Genomic DNA, 25,940 nt, shown 5'->3' on the forward strand with positions numbered 1-25,940 from the left:
CCAAAGACTCCAACAAAAAACTGTTAGAACTAATCAATGAATTCAGTAATCAACATACAGAACTCAGCTACATCTATACACTAACAACAAAGCAACTGTAACAGTATGAAAGAAAACCCTATCCATAATATCATCAAAAACAATAAAATACTATGAAATAAATTCAACTGAGGATATGAAAGATCTGTATAGTGAATATTACACTTTGGTGAAAGAAATGGAAGAAGACACAAATGGAAAGACATCCCATGTTCATGGATCAGAAGAATTAATATTGTTAAAGTGTCCATACTTCCCCAAATCATCTACAGATTCAATTAAATCCCTATTAAATTCCAACAGCTTTTTTTTTTAAATTTTTTTTTTTAACGTTTATTTATTTTTGAGACAGAGAGAGACAGAGCATGAACGGGGGAGGGTCAGAGAGAGGGAGACACAGAATCTGAAACAGGCTCCAGGCTCTGAGCTGTCAGCACAGAGCCCGACGCAGGGCTTGAACTCACAGACCGTGAGATCATGATCTGAGCCGAAGTCGGACGCTTAACTGACTGAGCCACCCAGGCGCCCCTCCAACAGCTTTTTTCTCACAGAAATAGAAAAAGAAAAAAACACTAAAATTTGTATGGAACCACAAAAGACCCCACATACCCAAAGCAATCCTGAGAAAGAACAAAGCTGGAGACATCACCTTTCCTGATTTCCAACTATAATACAAAGTTAGAATAATCAAAACAGCATGGTACTGGCATAAAAATAGACATATAGGCCAATTAGAATCAAGAATATAGAAATAATCCCATGTATACAAGGTCAATTAATATTTGACAAGGGAGTCAAAGGACAGTTTCTTCAACAAATGGTGTTAGGAAAATTGGATAATCACATGCAGAAGAATGAAATTGAACCCCTAGTATAACAGCCACTAAAATTAACTCATGATGGGTTAAAACTTACACATAAGACCTGAAACTATAAATCTCCTCAAAGAAAACATAAGGAAAAAACTTGACATCAGTTTTGACAAAGACTTTTTTGGATATGACCTCCAAAGCAAAAATAATTGAGATAACAATAAAGTAAAAAGCTTCTACAAAAAAACAAAGGAAACAATAAACAAAGTGAAAAGGGGATCAGTAGAATAAGGGAGAAATTATTTGCAAAACATGTATCTGATATGGGGTTAACATCCAAAATACACAAAACTCATACAACTCAATATCAAAAAAATCAAACAATCTCTTGGGATGCCTGGGTGGCTCAGTAGGTTGAGTGTCCGACTTTGGCTCAGGTCATGATCTCATGGCTCATGAGTTCAAGCTCTGCGTCGGGCCCGCCACTGTCAGGGTAGAGCCGGTTTGGAGCCTCTGTCCTCCCCTCTCTCTGTCCCTCTCCCACTCACACACTCTCTCTCTCAAAAGTAAAAATAAACATTTATGTATATGTATATATATATATATATACACATATATATATATAGAGAGAGAGTGTGTGTGTGTATATATACTCTCTCTCTCTCTCTCTCTCTCTCTCTCTCTATATATATATATATATATATATATATATATATATATATATCAGACAATGATTGGAGGACCTGAAAAGACACTTTTCCAAAGAAAACCTACAAATGGCCAAAAGGTATATGAAAAGATATATGACATCACTCATCATAAGGGAAATGATGATTAACTCAAAACTATGAGGTTTATCTCACACCTGTTAGGATGGCTGTCATCAAAAAGACAACAGATAAGAGATGATGAGGACGTGGAAAAAAGGCAACACTTGTGCACTGTTGGTGGTACAGCCACTATGCAAAAGAGCATGAAGCTTCCTTACAAAATTAAAAATAGAATTGCCATATGACCCAGCATATATTTTTCTGGGCATATATCCAAAGGAAAAGAAATCAGGATCTTGAAAAGATATCTGCACTTCCATGTTCACTGCAGCATTATTCACAGCAGCCAAGATATAGAAACAACCTATCTATGGATGAATAAATAAAGATGTGGTACACACACACACACACACACACACACACACACACACAGTGTTATTCAGCCTCAGCCATGAGAAAACGAAATCCTGCCATTTGCAACATGGGTGGACTCTGAGGGTATTATGCTAAGTGAAATAAATGAGACAGAGAACAACAAATACCCTATAATCTCACTTATATGTGAAATCTTAAAAAGCCAACTCTCAGAAACAGAGTGGTGGCACCAGGGACTGGGGGCAATGGGGGAGATGTTGGTTAATGGGTACAAACTTCTAATTATAAAACAATTTCTAGAAATCTAATGTGCAGCAAGGTGATTATAGTTAAGAATACTATATTATATACTTGGAAGTTGCTAAGAGAGTAGGTCTTAATGTTCTCAACACAAAAAAGAAATAATTATGTGACGGAATGGAGATGTTAGCTGATCCTGTGGTGGTAATAATTTTGTAATATACAAATATATCAAATCGACACTTTTGTATACTTTATTTTTTAAGGAATCCCTGTGCCCAGTGTGGGGACTGAACTCGTGACCCTGAGGTCAAGAGTCACATGCTCTATAAATTGAGCCAGCCATTTGACCCATCATTGTAATTTAAAACAACACAGTATTATATGTAAATTATAGCTCAATAAAGCTGCAGAAAGAAAGAAAACTGTCAAATTTTTAAGACCCTAAAATTCAGGGAGTTGTTGGGAATTCCCCTTAATTGGGATAAAGACCAAACTAAGCTTGAACAAAGCACCTGGTTAAGAAGTAGGGTTGAAGAGAAAACAAAATGTAGAAAGCTGGTCCTAGTAACTTCACTAATCACACTGAAGGACAGGAGCATATAAGATGAATTCTTGCTAACACTGCCTCAGTCTCAGATTTCTCCTCAGGAAGATGGATCAATAAACTAGTAAATAAAGTTTTAAAACCAACACCACAGATTTGGCAAGAAAATTCTAACTGCTCAAGAGTGAGAGAACTCAAAAAAAATTATTAAAATTAAAAAATATTTAAGAAAAAATTTAGTAAATGTGAAAATATAAATGTCTTAAAATTAGAAGTCCAGAACTTATATACATAAATCTCTATATTTAAAAGTTGATATTTTAAGCATAAATAATACAGGCAGCAAATGTTTAACAAGTTTAATGACAGAAACACGTTTAATGATGTTTAAAAACATAATTAAAAATAAATACAGAAACAATCTCAATGAAAAATTTCAAGGAAATGAATAATTTCAAAGGTAATTTGGGAGGAAGGAGGAAAGATGGCAGAGTAAGATGATCCTGAGCTCACCACTTTGTCACACAGACACACTGAGGTAACAGCTACATACATTTATGCAACTAACCGAAAGCAATCTGAAGACTGGTAGAGACTGGTAGAACAAGCCTTCCACAGCTAATCACATAGAGAGAGGGCCACTTTCAAAAGGATAAGAGAGGTGGAGATGTGGTTGAGAACCAAACCCCTGGTGTGACTAACCGCAAAATGGAGGGACGTCATAAGCACAGAGAAGCGTTAGGATCAGACACCACACCAGACACACCAGACACACCAGACACTGGAGACATGCACTGCGAACATGAGGCCTAGTAAGGCCTGTGTTGAAAACCGGGAAGGCTTAACTCCGGGATCTTTAAAAATCAGTGGGATTAACTCTGGGAAAGCTGGAGGGCAACAGGAAACTGCCCTTAAAGAGGCAGCATACTAAATAAGTTGGTCTGAGAGAAAGCACAGAAACAGCAGTCTAAAAAGCACCTTGGGTATATGTGAAGAAGATTACTGACTAATCTTAGGAAGTGCTTGAGGGACAGGAACAAAAGTGCCGGTGGGAGCCATTTCTCTTCCCCTTTCCCAACCTAGATAAGCCAGAGGCTGGCAAAAGCCAACACTAACATTCTCCATCTACCTGCTAGCGCTGGTGCCCCAACACAATGTTCCCCTACTGACCTTCTCCGTCCAACTCATCTACCTCAGAAGGCATCCCTCCAAAGCAGCTCCTATTTCCCCATCCTCGCAGGCAGCTCTGAACAGACTGGTGCCACTCCAATGGACTCCTGCCCCCGCATATCAGTGCACATCAGGTTCTGCAGCAGAGTCTCTTAGCCCTTTGTTCAGGGAGCAAACCTGCCCTTGAGTGCACCTGCAGTTTAGAGAGGCTAATTGTAGGTCGACAGGCTAAAAGCTGGCCCCACTCACCAACAAGCCCATGCTGGTGGCAGCCAGGCCTCTCAACAAATCAGGGAGCAAACCCTGCCCACTGTGCCCACAACAAGCAAGGCAGGTCATTGCAACTGGCTTGGCTTAAGACAAATGCAGCAAGGGTACTACATAGTGACAAAGGGGTAAGTCCAATAGGAGGATATAACAATTTAAGTATCTATGCTCCCAATACAGGAGCACCTAAATACATAAAAGAAATTAATGGACATATTTGTAAACTTAATTCAATTCAATGTCAATACCTCAGTAGTTTTAATTATGGAAACAGAGCAATTCTAAAGTTTATATGAAAAATATAAATAGCTACAAGTAGCTAAGGTGATGCCGAAGAAGAACAAAGATGGAGGACTCATTTGCATTATCAGATCAGGATTTATAATATATGGTAATTAAGATACAGTGGGAGTGACATAAGGAAATCAAAACAATGGAAAAGGACATAAAAGTCAGAGATACATATATTAACATGAATAGGTCTGAAAACACAATGTGGAGTGAAAAAAAAGGAACTGCAGAACTGTAAGCCCATTATGTTCTCAGTTATTTAAAAATCTCAAACACAGAGCAACATATGTAGTGTTCACATATACAAATCTGTGTGATAAGAATATAAAACCATGAACTCTATGGGGGCGCCTGGGTGGCTCAGTCGGTTAAGTGTCCGACTTCAGCTCAGGTCATGATCTCGCGGTCCGTGGGTTCGAGCCCCACGTCAGGCTCTGTGCTGACGGCTCAGAGCCTGGAGCTTGTTTAGGATTCTGTGTCTTTCTATCTCTCTGACCCTCTCCCGTTCATGCTCTGTCTCAAAAATAAATAAACGTTAAAAAAAAAAAATTAAAAAAACAAAAAAACCCATGAACTCTACGGATATAGGTAACATTCATGAGAGTGCATCTGGGGACAAAGTATCTGTAATATTCTAATTATTCTGTTGAAAAAGATCTTGAGGCCAAAAGGACAAAATACTAAAATATGCTAATTTGGGGAGCTGGGTATGTGGCCATTTATTCTACTTCTCCCTCCCTCTTCCTAGATTCTTTTTTAAGAGAGAGACAGCGTGCGTGAGCGGGCTACAGGGGCAGAGGGAGAGAGAATCTTAAGCAGGCTCCCTACTCAGTGCAGAGCCTGAGTGGGGCTCAATCCCATGACTCTGGGATAATGACCTGAACTGAAATCAAGAGCTGGACACTCAACTAACTGAGCTGCCCCATAGATTTTCAAATAATAAAGAAAGGAAGAGAAGAGAGAGACAGAGGAAGAAGCAGCTCTTTATTAGTTATACTATTTTGTGTTTTTCTAACTGACTTGTATTTTATTCTTACCAATTCCTTTATTTTCTTATTTTGTTTCCAATTACCAGAACTGTGTATTTTGCTCTTTCATTCTTTTGTTTATTAACATATTGTTTTCAGCCTGTGCAATGCTTTACTTATTAAAATTTTTTTTAATGTTTTATTTTTGAGAGAGAAAGAGAAAACGCACGCACATGCACGAGCAGGATAGGGGCAGACAGAGCCCGAGACATAGAATCTGAAGCAGGCTCTGAGCTGTCAGCACAGAACTCGATGCGGGGCTCGAACTCACAAGTGGTGAGATCTTGACCTGAGCCGAAGTCGGATGCTCAACGGACTGAACTATCCAGGCGCTCCATGTATTGTTTTATTTTTTAAGATGTTCTGTAACATAAAGTTTTATGTCTCTGTTGATTTGAGTTGCTTATCTTAGTTTAAAAATTTCTATGTGAATGTTTTTCTTTTTGAATCTTTTATTATTTACTTCATATTTAATTGTATTGTAGAACTATCACATGTATAGTTTCTATGTTTGAAATTTATTAAATTTTATTCAGGCCTAATACATGGTCAGTTTTCAGATTACTACATATCCAAATAAGGGATAGTAACTGTTTCCAGGCTATAAACTATCTTAATCTAGTAGCTCAATCAAATTTTTTTTTACCATTTTTTAAAAACTTTTTATTTTTTAGAGACAGAGTATGTGCACGTGGGGTGGGGAGGGCAGAGAAAGAGGGAGAGCAAGAACCTGAAGCAGGCTCTGCGCTGTCAGCACAGAGCCCAATCTGGGGCTTGAACCCACGAACTGTGAGATCATGACTTGAGTCAAAGTCAGATGCTCAAATGACTGAGCCACCCAGGTGCCCCAACTCTATCAAATTATTATTGGTAAATACATTCTTTTCTTGGTCTAGTTTATCTAGCATGAGCTAAGACAGATCAATGAAAGTTTCCTATGGATATGTATCTTCTTATTTTCAGTGTTCTTTATAGTAATTTTGCTGCAGGTTACTTGATAAAGAAGCAGTCCTAAGCCATTTATCTTTATTAGCTATTGCACTCATCATTTTATTTTTTTAGAGTTTATTTATTTTGAGAGAGAGAGGGACAGCATGTGCATGTGTGAGTGGGAGAGGGGCAGAGAGAGAGAGGAGGGAGAAAGAGAATCCCAAGCAGGCTCTCTACTATCAGCACAGAGCCAAATGTGGAGCTTGAACTCCTAAACCCTGAGGATCGTGACCTGAGCCAAAATCAAGAGTCAGAGACTTAACCAACTGAGCCACCCAGGACCCCTGGACAACCACTTTGGAAAACTGTTTGTCAGTATCAATAAAAGGTGACATATATATATATATAGTCTATAACTTAGCAATTCTAGTTTTGGTTTATATACAAAAGAATGTGTACATATATGCAACAAAAGACATCTATAAGACAATTCATAGCAATAGTATTTGTAATTGTCCTGAAATAAGAACTACCTAAATGGCAATCAATAACAGAATGGATAAATAAAATTATGGTTTATTTACATAACTGAATAATATACAGCAATCTGAAATTAACTGAACTACAACTACATGCAATAATTCAACATGAACCTGACAAACATAGTATTAGGCAAAAGAAATCAGACACAAAGTATATAGATGAATAATAGAAATCATCTATGGTGACAGTAGTTGAATAGTGGTTACCCTGGGGTGGGAGTAATGCCTTGGAAATGTGCAGAAGGAATCTCATGGTTTGTTAGATCTATTTCTTGATCTACTGCTTATGCAGGTTACACAGTGTGTTCACTGAAAATTAACTGAGTTTCAGGAAAAAACTAGATATACAGAGAAACTGCGAGATAGGGACACACCGTCAAAGAAAGGTACATGTCAGTATAGGAAAGCTTTGAGCTGAGGGTGAAAAGGCAGTCAAGTGAGATATGTTTAACAGCTAAGAGTGCAGGATAAACCTGAAAGAGAAAGATTCCAAAGGAAGTATAAAGAAAAAGATGAAGTTTTGAGGAAAAGGAATTATCCTTGAAGAGGAGGCAAACATCACTTATTCTAAGAGTAAAATAAAGAAGAAACAAGGAAACATGGATTCAATTCACTAAAACCATAAATACTCACAAAAACTATGTATACCAGGCATAGAATGTTCTAGGGGCTGGAGATATATAAGTAGCCAAATAAAAAATACTCTCTGTTCACATTTCAGTGGACTAAAATTATAAGAATTTACAAGAAATTATTAGACTGTGGCCCAATCTATAGCAAATACCCATTGAAAGATATAATTATGTAGGGTCATTTGAAAGACACACATCTTGTCTATTTCTTAGGATATTCTAGTATTCTTCTTTACTATTATGTATGATACATATAGAACAAATGGCAAATATACTAATCTTAAGTGCATAACCTGATACATTTTTATACATTTATATATTTGTGTACTTAGGTCAAAATAAGAACATTTTCAGCACTCCAGAAGATTCTCTCATATCCCCTCCCAGTAAATATCGTAGGGGTACCTACTATTCTGATTTCTATCACAAGGGATTAGTTTTCCCAGCTTTTAAACTTCATATAAATGGAACCATATCTTTGGTTTGTGAATTTACCTATATTGTTGTGACTAACCAGTATCTGCCATTTTTTTATTGTTGTGTGGTCTCCCTTTGCATGGAAGAGATAATTTATCATTTTTCCTGATACTCTTCATTTCCATTCTTTCCATTGCTGGCTATTTTAACGTACATTCTTTGTTTTCTCCTTCATCAAAACAGACCATCAAAATAGCTGGGTTTTTCAACTACAAGAGGTCACACTATAATATATTCACTGACCTACAACAATAGGTGCCAATGACAAACATACTTCTAAGAAATGTTCATTTTAATTCTTATTTACAATGCAAAGTATGTAATGAATTTCTGCTCTGGTTTGGTAATAATAATGAAATTGAAAGTTGAAGCCCAACTTTAATCTCTCTGAATGAATGTTAGTATTACCATTTTCACTCTTTCCTGGTCTTAAACTTCCAACTCTGTTTCCTCTGAAAATGCTTATGTATATACGATTTTCCAATTTACTGTATGGATTACTGTAATCCCCTTAAACTACACTGTAGAATAAAGGAGAGAATATACTATTTAAAATTTACCTGGGACTCAGTCATTTCCTCTTCTGTCTGGTAATGGACAGGGCTTAAAAAGGCAGAGCTGGGAAAGAGAAGAAAAGCCATTAGACCAGGTGTGCTTTGTGGTTTCAGAAACCTGTACCCACAAGGTGGATTAAAGGTCAACCTGTAGCAAAATGATTCTTGGATCCATCAGAAAGGCCAAGAATATTCACACCAGAGGTGCTGAGAGGTATAAGGATGACTGGTAAGATCATGTATAGCTTAGGCATAAGGTGGATAAGAATACGATTTCACATGTGGGGGATGTCCCATGAATCTGTCAATAGCTCTGCATCAGAAAATAAATAGTTCACAGGAAGCAGGAAGACACACAGCTTCATGAACACACATAACCAAGAAAATCAGAAAACTGACAAAACACCTAAGGTATTTTAATGTATTGAGACATTACCAACTGAATGAGAATTTAAACAAAATGGTAATATAATTATATCCTTTCAAGGAAGGAGTAAGGAGAAGTTTGTGTCTGTGTGATATTTATTGGAGATTGGTGGTGGTAAGAGAATTTCTTTTTTGCCATAGTAAAAAAAATATATAAGAAATCACACAAGAGCTGAAAGAGGTTTAAAAAAAGGTGAAAGTGTTTTTTTCTGGCAATAGGAATTAGGGATGGGAAAAAAAAAACAGTACAGTTTTCCTTGTTTTTATTTCAAGTCTAGTAGCACTATTTCATTTTTTTAAATAAAATTCATATTAGGGTGCCTGGGTGGCTCAGTCAGTCGAGTGGCCAATTCTTGATTTCAGCTCATGTCATGATCTCACGGTTTAAGAATTCAAGCCCTGCGTCAAGCTCTGCACTCACAGCACAGAGCCTGCTTAGGGTTCTCTCTCTCCTCTCTCTGCCCCTCTGCCGCTCATGCACGTGCTCTCTCAAAATAAACAAACAAAAAAAAAGAGAGGACAGAATAAGATGGTATCTCAGTAGTTTCCCAGCACCAACAGTACAAAATTCTGGAAAGAAAATTTGATACTTCGCTAAGCATAGAGAACCAGCATACTCTGAAAGGCCACATGTGGCAGATAATGTTACTAACAACAGCCATTGCCCTCATCTTATTCCTTGAAAAATAAACCTTAATTTTTTCACATGCCAATATACCTTCTCCCAAGGATGAATCATGATTGATCTAGGTCAATGAGGGCAATCCTACTTCCCTTTGCCAGTTACTCACTTTCCCAGCATCCCCTGCAGCTATGAGTTACAATGTGACAAAAATATTGGCTAAGAGGAGAAGGGTTATGGAAAAATTTGTGAGATTATATATATATATATATATATATATATATATATATATATATATATATATATATATTTTCCCCCCTGCACATATCTCTTGCACACAGCCCCTTTGGCCTGAGGGTGCATACCAGCACATTCTGTTGTCCAGACAGTTCTGGCTCTCGTAGTGGACGTGGGTCTATGTGGGCATAGGTTAAAAGAGGAATTATCATATTAAGGGCATTTGCTTAAGGTGAACTGAAGTCGTCAACTAGCCAGACAGAAGACCCCAATCAGGACTCCCTCCTACTGTCTCTCTTCTTTCTCTGAATCATCAAATTTCTCAAGTACAGGCAAGAAACGGAAAGTGGAGAGAAAACTCCAAAATTTCTTTGAGGCACCTTATGATGAATTTCATTGTAGAATTTCTAATAGCAGTATGTGAACTGGAAGGATGGTTCAACAAAAACGACTTTATATATTGTTAAGGACTTACAAATGATGAAAAGAAATGAGAGCTCTTATTTAAAGAGGATTTCTTCCCCATCACCTTCAATGAAGTTATGCCACATTTATATTACAGTACAGGTAAATATATTTGTCTCATTCTGCCTCGCATTTTGGGTTCTACTTCCATCCTCATTGATATCTATAAAAAAGATTGCTAGGAATTTGATTGGGATTGCATTTAACCTACAGATCAAAGAGACATGAAAACATGAGTCTTCCGATCCACGAATGTAGTATATTTCTGCACTTATTTTTTATTTCTTTCATCACGGTATTTTTTTTTTTTTTCGTTTTCAGCATACAGTGTCTACACATATTCTGTGAGATTTATTTTTAAGTATCTTATTTTGGGGAGTGTTACTAAATTTTTTATTTCAAATTCCAACTGTTCATTGCTGGAATGTAAAAATGATTTGACTTCATGTACTGATTATGTATCTTGCAACCATGCTATATTCATTGAAGAGATCTAGGAGCTTTTCTGTAGATTCTTTGGGGTTTTCTTTTTTTAATTTTTTAGTTTCAAACTATGTAAATACATATCTTTTTTTTTATGTTTATTTTTTTGAGAGAGAGACAGAGACAGAGCATGAGCGGGGGAGGGGCAGAGAGGGAGACACAGAATCCGAAGCGGGCTCCAGACTCTGAGCTGTCAGCACAGAGCCCAATGCAGGGCTCCAACTCATGAACCGCAAGATCATGACCTGAGCTGAAGTCCGACGCTTAACCGACTGAGCCACCCAGGCGCCCCTTGGGGTTTTCTATCTAGATACTCACGTTGCCCGCAAATAGAAACAGCCGTATTTCTTCCTTTCCGATTTATATCTTTGTTTTTCTCTTGCTTTATTGCACTGGCTAGGATTTGCAATACAAGGGTAAATAACGGTGGTGATAGAGGACATCTTCACTTTGTTGCTAATCTTAGAGGTAAAGCATTATCTCACCACTAAGTATAATGCAAACTCCAGTATTCAGGTTTTTTTAGATGACCTTTAGTAAAGAACATTCCCTTCTGCTCCTAATTTGCTGAGAATTATTTTTTCATGAATAAATGTTGAATTTTGTCGTGCTTTTTCTGCATCTATTGAGATAATCATATGGTTCTTCTTTACTCTCTTTTGGTGAAGTACAGTCACTGATTTTCAAATAATGAACTTAAAATTCATTTTGTATTCCCAACATGAATCCATTTAGTCATGTTATATTATCCTTTTTATATTGCTAGATTCAATTTTTCAATTCAATGTTAAGGATTTTTGTATCTAAGTCCGTGAAAAATTCTGGTCTGTGTTTTTCTTGTCATGTCTTTGTCTGGTTTTGATATCAGGGTAAGGCTGGTCTCATAAAATGAGTTGGAAAGTGTTCTGCTTCTTCTACTTTCTGGGAGAGTTTATATAGAATTGTTACAGTTTCCTCCTTAGATGTTTGCTATTTCACTTGTGAAATTATTTGGGTGTATAGTTTCCTTTTTAGAAAGTTTTTTTGTTTACTGAGGTATAATTGACATATAACATTATATTGGTTTCAGGTGTACAATATAACGATTTGATATCTGGGTACACTGTGAAAGGATCATCAAAATAAGTCTAATTAATATACATCATCTTACATACTTACAATTTTTTTCTTGTGATAAAAACTTTTAAGATCTATTCCCTTAGCAACTGTCACATATGCAGTAGAGTATTGCAAACTATAGTCATTATGCTATACATTACATCCCAGGACTTGTAACTAGAAGTTTGTACCTTTTGACCACCTTCACCTATTTGTCTTATCCCCTACCCTACCCCTGCTTCTGGCAACCCCCAATCTGTTTTCTTTACCTATGACCTTGGTATTTTGGGGAGGGGAGGCATTTTTAATTTTTTTTTAGATTTCACATATAAATGCAATCATACAGTACTTGTCTTTCTCTGTCTGGCTTATTTCACTTAGCATAATGCCCTCGAGGTCCATCCATATCGTCACAAATGGCAAGATTTTATTCTTTCTTATGGCTGAATAATATCCCATTGGATATTATCTGGATCTACTTTACTCCGATATTCAGGATGTTCAAAAATCACCAAGCTGGCTAAACAGCAAAAATCCATACATAAGGATATCATACTCATGGAAAATCAAAAAAGAAAAGAATTTCAAAGAAGCCAGTAAAAAAGAAAACACCTTATGTATAACACGACAAGAATAAGAATTACAACAGAATTCTCATCAGAAACCATACAAACAAAAAGACAGTGGAGTAAAATATTTAAAGTATTAAAAGAAAATCCTACCAACATAGAATTCTCTAACCTGGGAAATTATCCTTCAAAAGCAAAGGAAACTAATATTACACTGTATGTCAACTAACTGGAATTTAAATTAAAACTTTAAAAAAAAGTGGAGAAATAAAGACTTTCTCAAATGAACAGAAACTGAACTTTATCACCAGTAGACCTGCCTTGCAAAAAATGTTAGAAGTTCTTCAGGCAGAAGAAAAATGATATAGGTCAGAAACTTGGACCTACATAAAGAAAAGTAGTGTATCAGAGAAGGGATAATGAAGTTAAAACAAAATCTTCTGGCTCTTTCATTCTTAATTTTTTTAAAAGAGAAATGTTTATTTAAAGAAATAATTATATTAGGTGATTATATGTATTAGGTGATTTTATAGCACATGCACAAGTAAAATGAATGACAGGAATGTCACAAGAATGAGAGGGAGGACTTCGGAATACAGTTGACCCTTGAACATCACAGGTTTGAACTATTTGGGTCTACTTATACGGGGATTTTTAAAAATAAATATAGTACAATACTGGGGCGCCTGGGTGGCCCAGTTGGTTAAGCATCCGACTTCAGCTCAGGTCATGATCTCGCGGTCCATGAGTTTGAGCCCCGCGTCGTGCTCTGTGCTGACAGCTCAGAGCCTGGAACCTGCGTCACATTCTGTGTCTCCCTCTCTCTCTGCCCCTCCTCTGCTGTGCTCTGTCTATCTCTGTCTCTCAAAAATAAACAAAACAACAAAAAAGTTTAAAAAATACAGTACAATACTGTAAATGTATTTTCTCTTCCTCATGATTTTAATAACTTTTCTCTAGCTTACTTTCCTGTAAGAATACAGTATATGATACATATAACTTAAAAAAAATACATGTTAATCAATAGTTTACATTATCAGTAAGGCTTCCAGTTAATAGCAGGCTATTAGTAATTAAGTTTTGGGGGAGTTAAAAGCTATAGGTGGACTTTGAACTTCACAGTGTTTGACACACCTAACTTCCATATTGTTCAAGGGTCAACTGTACTGTTATAAAGCTCCCTGCACTTTATCTGAAGCACTATAGCATTTTTTGAGAGTGAACTCAGATTAGGTAAAAATATATATTGTAGGGGCACCTGGGTGGCTCAGTTGGTTAGGTGTCCAACTTCAGCTCAGGTCATGGTCTCACAGTTCCTGAGTTCGAGCCCTGCATCGGACTCCATGCTGACAGGTCGGAGCCTAGAGCCTGCTTCGGATTCTGCGTCTGTCTGTCTGTCTGTCTGTCTGTCTCTCTCTCTGCCCCTCCCTTGCTTGTGCTCTGTCTCTCTCTCAAAAGTAAATGAACATTAAAAAATTAAACAAAAAAGAATGATAAAAATATATATAAACTCTAGAGTAATACCAATTTTCTTTTCACAAGGATAAATGATACAGTAAAAGAGTGGACAAAATGGAAACATGCTCAGTGAAAGACAGAAGTCCAGAAGGGAAAAAAAGAAACAGCAAATGGAACAAACAGAAAAGAGTTACAAAGATGACTGATATTAATTCAACTATATAAATAATCATATGGGGGTGCCTGGGTGGCTCAGCTGGTTAAGCGACCGACTTTGGCTCAGGTCATGATCTCACAGTTTGTGAGTTTGAGCCCTGTGTCGGGCTCTGTGCTGACAGCTCAGAGCCTGGAGCCTACTTCAGATTCTATGCCTCCCCCTCTCTCTACCCTCCCCTGCTAATGCTCTGTGTCTCTGTGTCTCACAACAAATAAAAACGTTAAAAAAAAATTAAAAATAAATAAATAAACAAATAAATATATAAATAAATAATATGAAGTATAAATGGTCAAAATTCAAAAATGGAAAAACAGGTTGTTACCAGTGGGTAAAAACACCAAGACCCAACTATATGTGCCTACAAGAAACACATGTTAAATATAAACATCAGATAGGTTAAAAGCAAAGGAACAGGAGTGACATCAGCAAAAATAAAAGAGTAGGAAATTCTAGGGGTCCATGTCTGTTCAGAAACTGAAAAAACTAGCAAAACCTGTCAGGATCAGCCTGATAGTAACTCTGGAAGACAGTCAAAGGATACAAACAAGTAAATGCTTAATCAGGAGAGAGGTGAATTAAACACAGTAGGAGATCTCTGTGGTATTGTAACTAACCTATTCACAATCACAAAAGCAAGAAAAACACTAAGGTACTAAGAATAATGCAAACAAAAGCTGTGTAAGAGCCATTTATTCGATTTACTGATGTTCATTAAAAGTGGGCTTAAATTGGGGCGCCTGGGTGGCGCAGTCGGTTAAGCGTCTGACTTCAGCCAGGTCACGATCTCACGGTCCGTGAGTTCGAGCCCCGCGTCGGGCTCTGGGCTGATGGCTCGGAGCCTGGAGCCTGTTTCCGATTCTGTGTCTCCCTCTCTCTGTCCCTCCCCCGTTCATGCTCTGTCTCTCTCTGTCCCAAAAAAAAAACAAAAAAACGTTGAAAAAAAAAAAAAGTGGGCTTAAATAAATATCATGCTTTAAAATAGAAGTGAGCATGGTAATGATGACACCTTTCCCAATATTATCTATAAAATTAACATAATTCCAGTAACCTTTCAAAAAACACTTTTCATTCAACTTGTCAAGTCAATCTTCAAATTTATTTAAGATGATCTGAGAAAAGTGAGATTAAAAATAACCCTAAAATTTATCTAAGAGGGATGATATGAATATACACATATCAAGCATATTTACTCATATTAAAAAACGGAATAGAACCCAAAAAAACTAAAAAAATTTTTAAAGTTACTAATAGGAGTAGAGAGAAACAAGGTAATAGAGGCACAAATATAATATAAACAAGACCTCTTTACCTTATCTGACCACAATGCTATGAAACCAGAAATGGGTCACAAGAAAAACCACAAATGCAGGGAGGTTAAACAACATGCTACTAAACAATGAACGGGTCAACATGGGAAATCAAAGAAGAAATAAAGAAAAAAATACAAGGAAACAAATGAAAATGAAAACATGGCAGTTCAAAACCTATGGAATACAACAAAAGCAGTCCTAAGAGGAAAATGTATAGCTATACAAGCCTATCTTAAGAAGCTAGAAAACTCTAAAATAAACAACCCAATCACCTAAAGGAGCTAGGAAAACAAATGAAGCCTAAAGCCAGCAGAAAGAAGGAAATAATAAAATTACAGCATAAATAAATGATATAGAAACTCTACTCCTGAAACCAATATTGCACTGTATGTTAACTAAAGTTAAAAACAAAAATAAAAACCAGACAACAGAACAGATCAATGAAACCGGGAGCTGGTTGTTTGAAAAAAACTGTAAAATTATAAACCTCCAGCCAGACTTATCAAGAAAAAAAGAGACAGGACCCAAATAAATAAAATCACAAATGAGAGAAGAGAAATAACTAACACCACAGAAATACAAACATGGATGAATAAATGAGCAAACAGAAGATACATTAATAAAACCAAAGTAAAAAGTGGGTAATTCTGAATTTTTAAAATTGGAAATAGCAATATGAACTCATGAAGTCCATTCTGTTAAGAATATACTTCCTGGGGCGCCTGGGTGGCGCAGTCGGTTAAGCGTCCGACTTCAGCCAGGTCACGATCTAGCGGTCCGTGAGTTCGAGCCCCGCGTCAGGCTCTGGGCTGATGGCTCGGAGCCTGGAGCCTGTTTCCGATTCTGTGTCTCCCTCTCTCTCTGCCCCTCCCCCGTTCATGCTCTGTCTCTCTCTGTCCCAAAAATAAATAAAAAACGTTGAAAAAAAAAAAATTAAAAAAAAAAAAAAAAAATTAAAAAAAAAAAAAAAAAAAGAATATACTTCCTGCTACAACATTAATGAACACTGAAAACATGCCAACTGAAAGAAGCCAGTCACAAAAGATGATATGTTGTATGATTTCATTTATACCAAATGTCTGGAAAAGGCAAATTTATAGAGACAGAAAGCTGATTATGGTTGATTACACTGGGATGAAGAAGGGGAATAGGAGACTGATTGCTAATATGTATTTCTTTTAGGAGGGGCAAAAATGTTCTAAAATTACATTATGATGATGGGTATACCTGTGAATATAGTAAAAAAAAACCAAACATTGAATTGTACACTTTAAATGGATAAAATATTATCAACTATTAAAAAATAAAAGAGTGTATTTCCTAGCTCTGTCCACCAAAAAGGAAAAAAAAAAAAAACCTCTAGAAACAATGACCCTGCCAATAACAATAAGCACTGTAACGGTAGTCTCAAAATATCATTTCCTAATAAAAGGAACCAGAGCACCATAAAAAAAATGCCTGATTCCATGCCTAAGGCAGGAAATATCCAAAATGATCTTGGGATAACCTTCATACCAGAAATGTAGGACACTATCAAAGACTTCCAGAGATGTGTTAAAAAAAAAAAAACAACAACAACAACTTAAAAGACATCTTGAAAAGACAACCAAAGATGGGAAAATTTGAGCTTAACAGAGAAAATAAGCACAATGGTTTGAATTACATCAAATATGCTAAAATCTATGAGTACATAACAGTAAAAATAACAACTCATTGGGAAATGCTAAGGAACCAATTCAATAGCCTGAAAACCTATAAAGGGAAAGAATCAGTTTATTCTGCTTTTCCTATAAAAACTTTCTTCAAGGTAACCAAAGGGTTGATGAGGGAAATTTTTTTCTTTACAATATTCCAGCCAGTAAATGAAGAAGGAATGCAGAACTCAAACACCATTTATACCAAATATCATTTTGTAACCCCTACTGAAATATAGCTGGTAATCTTCCATGTTTTCTTAAACTGATACAGTGGTAAAAAGAGGGATTGTTCTATTTTGAAAACATTTGACAAGTAAAGGAAAAATATCCCATCTCTCTACCTTACTTCCTCTAATATTTCAACTCAACAGTCCTTCAACCCCATCAGGAACTTCGTTCATTCTACCAATTTTTCACTGTCCCTCACCTCCTTCCTATCCTCACTCTTCTACTTACCTGGCCTAAAATTCAGTCAATCAATATAATTAATTCCTGCCAACTTAGACACCCTTGCCTCACATTACTCCTAATTAGTTCATGAAATCAACACTCTGGTTAAATCCAACTCCATCTACCCCTCTATTTCACTCCTCTTCCATTTAAAGAAAAACTTAAAGAGTTATCTATAACAGGTATCTCCAAACTTTTTTCTCTATTTCTCTCTTTAGCCCCATACTCCACTGAAACTCCTCTTCAGGGTCACCAATGACTTTCATGTTGCTAAAGTCAACATTCCTTTCTCAGTCGTCTTTTCACTTGGCCTATCAGCAGCACTGACACAGTTCTTGTTAACACACATTTTTCCTTTGGTTTCCAGGGTATCAAACTCACTTAGCTTCCCTCCAACCATTCTAGCTAGTCCCTTCCAGTCCTTTTTGCTTGTTCCTTCTCATTTCCCAGGCTTTGTTGGAGTGACCCAGATATAAGTCCTTTACCTCTATCTTTTTCTATCTCATTCAGTCTATTCACTTTAAATATCTACATATTGGTAATTCCCAAATTTATGTCTCTAGCCTAGATCTCACATAATTTTTTTTTAAAAATGTTTATTTATTTTTTGAGAGAGAGTGTGCACGTGTGAGCACACAGATATGCATGAGAGCGGCAGTGGGGCAGAGAGAGACAGAGAGAAATCCCAAGCAGACTCCGTGCTAACCTAACCACTGAGCCACCCAGGCACCCCTCAGATTCTTCTTTTGAACTTCAGACTTGTATATCCCACTGCCAACTTAATATCTCTACTTGAATGTCCAATGGGCATCTCATGCTTCATATACTATATTCCAAACTGAAATCTCACTATCTCCCTTTGCCCCAAGTCAGTTTTTCCTTTCTTTCCTTTCTCAGTTAATAACTCTGTTCTTCAAGTGTGCCAGATTGAAAAATACTGTGTCCTCTTGTCACAATTATACTCCACATCAGTTCCTTCAGCAAACCCCATCAGCTCTATCTTTAAATTATATCCAATACATGACTACTTCTCGCCATTTTTACTACTCTGTTCCAGGTCACGGACATCTTTTCCCTAGATTATTGTAAAGGTTTCCTGAATGGTCTCTTCTACCCTTGTCCCCCCACCCCCATCCTTCTTCGTATAGTTCCTCATCAGAGCAGCCAAAGTGATACTCTTACATTGTAGGCCAAGATAATGTCACTCCCATGATCAAAACTCTCCAACAGCTTCCCACCTCATTCATAGTAAAAGCCAAATCATAATATGGCCCATGTTATGAACTTGATCTACCCTTCTTCCCTCCACTTACCTTTTTTCTCTCATTTCCCACTAGTCTCCATCTCATTTGCTCTATTTCAGCCATACCAGCCTCTCTGCTGTTAACAAGCAGGTTCCCACCTCAGGACTTTTATAACTGTTGTTCACTCTGCCTGGAATAACCTTCCCTCAATTACATGCATAAATAGCTCCTTTACTTCCTTCATATCTTTTGTTTTTTACATTTATTTTGAGAGAGAGAGAGCATAAGCTCTCCCCCACATAAGCAGGGGAAGGGCAGAGAGAGGGAAAGAGAGGATGCCAAGCAGGTTCTGCAATGCCAGCATGGAGCCTGACTTGGGGCTCGAAACCATGAACCATGAGAGTAGCCAAAACTGAGTTGGATGCTTACCTGACTAAGACACCCCGGTGCTCCACTTCCATCATATCTTTATTACCTTTTCAGGATGCCTTCCCTAGCCATACCATCTAAAACTTGAATTCCCTTCTCTCACTGTATATACCCTTCTGTTTTACTTTTTCTCTTAATATTTTTCACTACTGAATGTATGTTATACTTAACTCACTTACCTTATTATCTGGTCCACGACAATGTAAGTACCATGACAGCAGAGAGTTTCTCTTTTGTTCAGTGCTATATCCCAAGCATCTAGAATTATTCCTTTCACATAGACAGCATTCAATAAAGGGAGTGCTGATGGATAAATGAATTAGTACCTGAAGAATCTAGAAAATAAATTTGAAAAGAGAATACTGCTTCAGAAAAATATTTTAGAAAACACCTATTTCACAAAGATTTTTAAAATGTAACCAGGGGCGCCTGGGTGGCTCAGTCGGTTAAGCGGCCGACTTCGGCTTAGGTCATGATCTCGTGGTCCGTGAGTTCAAGCCCCGCGTTGGGCTCTGTGCTGACAGCTCAGAGCCTGGAGCCTGTTTCAGATTCTGTGTCTCCCTCTCTCTGACCCTCCCCCCCCCCCCCCCCCCCGTTCATGCCGTGTCTCTCTCTGTCTCAAAAATAAATAAACATTAAAAAAAATTAAAAATAAATAAATAAAAATAAATAAAATGTAACCAAACTGCAAATTAATGAAATTTTACATCTATGAGGTTAGCAAAGATTACTAATAGTGGATAACCATTGTTATCAAGGGTGTATGAATACAGCAATCTTATACTATGCCAATAATACTGTAAATTATTGGAACCTTACAGGAGAATAATTGGATAGCTTTAAGGAGCCTTTAATAACCACATACATTTTGACCTGTCAGTTCCCCTTCTAGAAGCCTACCCCTCCACCTCCTCCCCCAAATTAGTAAGTGCATTATAACATATGACAACTAGTTGTGATAAACACATTGTTCATAATGGCAAGAAACTGGAAAAAACAAATTACCCATCAACAGGGGTAAATGTATTAAACTGTAGAGCATGAAAAACTTTAAAATGACGACATACATTTGTAAATGTTTAAATGGGAAGATATTGTGTATTGTTAAATGACAAAGGCAGGTTACAGAACTGTATGTGTAGTGTGATACCAATTTCTTAGCTATTATGGACATATATAATAATATAGCAATGCATGAATGTATTCACAGAGGAGTGAAAAGATGAGAAGTAAATTTTGACGGTGGCTGGCAGAATTATGAACGTTGTTTTCCATGACCTTTTCTGTATTTTGCGATTTGGGGCGGGGAGTCGGGGGCAAGGAGCATGAAGTTGGTACGCAAACAACGAGGCTAATACACAAAAATAAAATTTAACGTAAATAAATACCAAGTGTTGGGGCTATCGATATCTCACATAAAAACACATTTTCAATTACCATAACCAAAGAAATGAGGCACTGATACAGTCGCACAAACCTACACACACAACCGTGCTCTACCTTTCATCCACCGAGTTTATCATTCACTCACGATCCCACAATCACGCACGTTCGCACCCACATTCATACTGAAACGTAAAAGGAAAAGCACACCCACAAAATCCGCTTACACACACGTTCTCACGGCCACACTCAGTCACAAATGTCTGGCAAACAGTTCTATCACGCGCCACTCCCACGGCCGCAGGGAACCACCCGCACCTGCACAGCCCTGCCGGCATCCTCCTCCAGCACACAGGCACGGGGTCCGCAGGCCCCTACTCCCAACCAGCACAAAGGGTCCAGGGCTCAGAGCTCGAGGCCTCCCGAAGACTCACCAAGGCGCCCGCGGATACAGGCCCAATCCCACAACTCAATGCCGCCCAAGTGGCACAACCCCTGCGGGCTGAGTCGGAGGCTCCTGTAAGGTCAGCGTCGGCTGTGACTGAGGGCAGCACAAGCCTCGGTCCGTTAGACGCCGGACAACACTTCCCAGAGGCCCCCGCGGCTCACGAGGGTGGGGGCGGGCCGGCTTTCTTGTTGGCGAGTAGCGGTAATTAGCGTACCGCTGCGTTTAAGGGCGCCAAGATCTGCCCTGGAGGCTCAACAGTTTTGCTGCAGCTGCTTCACTTGAGCCCGGCACTCCACTAGGAGCCTGGAAGTGCAAGTTGGTGTTGAAAAGAATCTGAAAAGGTTAGCAACTTTTCGGCCGAGGACTACCTTTCCCAGAGGCCTTCACGGCCAAGTCTATTTTCTGCGCAAAGTGCCTGCCTTCTTACGGTTGGCTGGGTCGCCGGTTTCCCGGTGTTACGGTGCCTGATACGTGAAGGAAGCTCCGCTGAGTGGGTTTAGTTCCGTCTTGTCCGGGCCCCACACGGACTTCAGCAGGGTGAAGACTGGGAAAAGTCAGGGGCCCGTGGCGGGACGAGATGGACCAGCTTGACCCTCAAGTTCCTGGCAGGCAGAAGAGGGGAGTGGTGTTGTCAACGTGTGTGGCAGATTTAGGCCGTGGACCTGGTGGTAGGGCGTCTATGGAGTCCAGAGACTCTCAGGTCCAGTGACTGAGGGTCGTGCGAATTTGCGACCATTTGTATGACAATGGTCGCGTTGTATGTTCTTGTGACCGTTTGATTCTGACCCTGCAGTTTTTTCAGATACTGTGTGCTTTTGTCAATTCTTTGTGTGTTTCTGCTTTTCGGACTCGAGCCTGCTACAATATTGAAACTTACAAGGTTCCGTTTATAAACCACAGTCACCAAGATATTAAATGGGAGGAATTTTAAACGTTTGTGAATCCATGTAACTGAAACACCCATGCTTTTTTATTCTCTGTTACTCCACTACTGCCCTAAAGATTTTTCCTTTTTTTCCAGCATTTCATATGGGTCAGGCTCTGACTTGAGAAGAAATAAAAAACCATTGACAATGAAAGTTGAAGACTGCAGTAATTTTGCAGAAGAGACTAAAATGGAGAAAATGCCTCTGAAAACACTAGCCCAATGCTTTTCTGCTATGATAGGCTGGCAATGAGAACAAAATGCTGCAGACTACAGCATGCTAAATATCAGGAACTTGTAGTTGTTGGAGATTATCAGAGAGGCTACTGACTCATAAGCTTACCATGAAGCTATATAAAGCCCGTAGGACTATGGTACCTCTAGGATGTCTTCCTTTCACTAGATGATATTGGGCGCTGTTTCAGAGAGTGTGAATTGGTCTGGGAAGGGACAAGAAACTCCCAAACACTACATAAAAGGAACGTGCCCTCCAAATGAGTTTTGTTTGTATTTTGTCTTTACCAGTAGTAAATTTTTTCCTGTCTTCTGTAAGAATTATTTTTGCTTATCATTTTGTTAAGAGATGATAAAAGAACAGAATTGGGTGTTCTATGTCCATCCAGCTTCCTGATTTTTTATACTTGGAGATTTGTCTAGATCTCCTTTTATTTCTGTTAACTTTGCCTTATATATTTTGAAGCTCTCTTATTGGATGGTATACATTTTGAGTTGTTTGAATTGTAATAATTTCCTGTTGGATCAGTCCTGTTGGAGTTTACTCTTTATTTATAATGGCTTTTTTTTTTTAAATTCTTGGTCTATTTTGATATTACTATAGTTTCACCATCCTTCTTTTGGTTAGTGCATGGTTTATCTCTATCCTTTTGTTTTTAACCTGTTTTATTTTTAAAGCATGTCTGTTATTAAACAGCATTATTTTAAGATCAATAATGACAATCTTAATCTTTAATTTGACATATTTAGTGAATTACATTTAATGTAATTGGATTTTGGTCTACCACCTTAGAATATATTTTCTTTTTTGGCCTAGCTTTTAATATTAATTTTTTATTTTGAGATAATTCTAGATTATCTAGAATTCAGAGATCCTGTGTGCCCTTTATCCAGTTTCCTCCAATGGTAAGTAACATCTTCCAAAATTATATATAGTGTCACAACCTGGGTATTTACGTTGATACAGTGAAGGCTTAGAATATTTACATCATCACAAAGATAGTTCATGTGTTCTTTTGTAGCCACACCCACTTCCTTCCTGCCCACAGCCCCCTGTTTAAGGCCCCACAACCCTAATCTGTTCTCCCATCTCTGTAATTTTACCTTTCAAGAATATTATATAAATGGAATGATATAATGTGTAATTTAGGCATTGGCTTTTTCATGCAGCATAACTCCCTGGAGATTCATAAATGTTTTTACATGTATAAGTAATTCATTTTTATTACTGAGTGGTATTCCATGTGGATATACCACACATTGTTTAGTCAGTCACTCACTGAAGAACATGAGTTGTTTCCAACTTTTGGCTGTTATAACTAGAGCTGCTGTACACATTCATGTACAGTTTTTTGTGTGAACATAAATTTTCATTTCTTTTAGGTAAACACGTAGGAAGGATTTTAGAAGGAATTTGTCAATGTATACCAAAAGCACAAATGAAAAAAAAAAACTATGTGGGATTTTGATTGAGATTGTGTTGAAAATACAGATCAATCGGGGGAGAAGTGCCATCTTTCAAATGGTGAATCGCATGACCCATGAACATAGTATATATCTCCATTTATTTAGATCTTCATTCATGTCTCTCAGCAATATTTTGTAGTTTTTGACATAAAAGTAATGAAATCTTTTGTCAGATTTACCCCTAAGTATCAATAGTTTTTGATACTATTTTAAATGGAATTTTTAAAAATTTCACTTTCCAATTGTTCCTTGCCAATTTCTGATTGTACCTTGTATTTCATATAAAAACACAATTGATTTTTGTACCTTGATCTTGGAACCTATTAATTTGCTAAAGTCGCTTAGTGTTTCTACTAGAATTTTGGAGATTCCATTGGATTTTCTACATTAAATGATTGTCACCTGTGAAAAAAGACATTGGTACCTTTTCCTATCTGTTGTGAATTGTGATACCCATTTATTTTCCAGTATGCAGGTACCACCCACAAAATTTGGGTGGGGTGTTGAGACTCTTGATGCCATACACACACCAAGAGGGTATGAAAAGTTTTATTACTCACATAATGAAGCTTCCTAGGAAAAGCAGGACAGGCTTCCCAAGAAAGTCTGCAAATGGTTTGCAAGAGGAAGGAAAGGAGACTGGCAGGGAGGGTTTTTTTTTTTTTTAATATTTATTTATTTTCTTGAGAGAGAGAGAGAGAGCAGGGGAGGGGCAGAGAGACAAGGGGACCAGGGACCTGAAGCAGGCTCTGTGTTTACTGGATTAAGGTTGGTATGATATACTTTGTTTTCCTTTTAATATTTGTAGAATCTGTAGAGATGTCACTTCTCTCATTCCTGATATGGGTAGTTTATGTTATTTCCCTTTCCTTCCTCATCAGTCTGGCTAGTTTTATCATATTTATTAATCTCAAAGAACCACTTTATGGTTCCATTGATTTATTTTATTTGTCAGTTTTCTATTTCACTAATTTCTGCTCTGATATTCATCATTTGCTTTGTTTTACTTACATTGTGTTTTATTTGCTCTTCTTTTTCTAGTATGTCAAAATGGAAAAGTCATTGATTTGAGACTTTGATTTCTTCTTTGCTAATATAGTATTTGTTTCTATAAATTTCTCCCTGAATACTGCTTCAGTGGCCTTCCATAATTTTTATATAGTTTTCATTTTCTTTTGGTTCAAAATACTTTCTAATTTCCTTTTTGATTTCTTCTTCAACCCATGGGTTATTTTGAAATGTATATGTTTCTGGGGTGCCTTGGTGGCTCAGTTGGTTAAGCGTCTGAATTCTGACTTTGGCTCAGGTCATGATCTTGTGGCTCTTGAGTTTGAGCCCCACATGGGGCTGTCTGCTGTCAGTCAGTACAGAGCCTGCTTTGGTTCTTCTTTCCCCCCTCTCTCTGCCCCCCCCCACCTGCTTGTATGCTCTCAAAAATAAACATTAAAAATATTTTAATGTATATGTTTCCAAATATTAGAGAATTACCCACATATTTTTCAGTTACTGATTTCTAATTCAGTTTCATTGTGGAAAGAGGCTTGTTTTCTGGTCCAGTATATGTTCTACCTTTGTAAATGCTCCAGGTACACTTGAAAAAAATGAGTATTTTTTTGCTATTTTTGATTTTGCTCTGTAAATATCAATTAGCTCAATGACAGTGTTTTCCAAATCTTCTGTGTTTTAGCTTATTTACTGAGAGTGGTATTGGAATCTCTGACTTACCACTGTGGATTTTCTCTTTTCTTAGTTTTATCAGTTGTTGTTTCATGTATTTTGAAACTATTGTTAGGTGCATTAAACATTTACAATTGTTATTTCCTCTTGATGAGCTGACCACTGTATTATTATGAAATTAACTTTATCCCTATTGTTTGTTCTGAAATCTTCTTTGTAGATATCAATACACCTACTCCAGTTTTTTTTTTTAATAGCTTTATTGAGATATAACTCACATGTCATACAATCCACCCGTTTAAAGTATACACTTCCATTTGTGGTATGTTACATTATTAAATTTTTATATGACCATAAAATGTATAACACAAAATTTGTCATTTTAAGAATTTTTTTTATGTGTACAATTCAGTGGCATTAAGTATGT

General features: G+C 37.4%; 2 protein-coding genes across 3 annotated transcripts in view; one reads left to right on the forward strand and one right to left on the reverse strand.

Moving 5' to 3' along the window:
* The window catches only part of ZNF569 (zinc finger protein 569), a 34,310-nt gene extending 12,956 nt beyond the window's left edge, over window positions 1–21,354 (reverse strand). Inside the window, exons 1-3 of the mRNA XM_058709380.1 lie at window positions 21,197–21,354; window positions 19,559–19,714; window positions 8,681–8,738 (exon numbers count right to left, since the gene is read on the reverse strand). Coding sequence (XP_058565363.1) covers window positions 8,681–8,695 — 15 coding nt within the window. The 5' untranslated portion in view covers window positions 8,696–8,738; window positions 19,559–19,714; window positions 21,197–21,354. The remainder of the gene's footprint in view (window positions 1–8,680; window positions 8,739–19,558; window positions 19,715–21,196) is intronic.
* A 26-nt stretch (window positions 21,355–21,380) lies between these two features.
* Window positions 21,381–25,940, forward strand: part of LOC131500318 (zinc finger protein 570) — a 38,009-nt gene continuing 33,449 nt past the window's right edge. The window contains exon 1 of one of the 2 annotated variants that reach the window (XM_058709402.1): window positions 21,381–21,551. Coding sequence is in view for 1 of the 2 variants with exons in the window: in XM_058709400.1 (XP_058565383.1) it covers window positions 23,273–23,275 (3 nt within the window). In the remaining variant the exon portion in view is untranslated. Of the gene's footprint in view, window positions 21,552–23,257; window positions 23,276–25,940 lie in introns of those variants that run through there. The other variant, XM_058709400.1, reaches the window with a different exon arrangement.

The sequence above is a fragment of the Neofelis nebulosa genome, chromosome 17, assembly GCF_028018385.1.
Source record: "Neofelis nebulosa isolate mNeoNeb1 chromosome 17, mNeoNeb1.pri, whole genome shotgun sequence".
NCBI classification, from domain to species: Eukaryota; Metazoa; Chordata; class Mammalia; order Carnivora; family Felidae; genus Neofelis; species Neofelis nebulosa.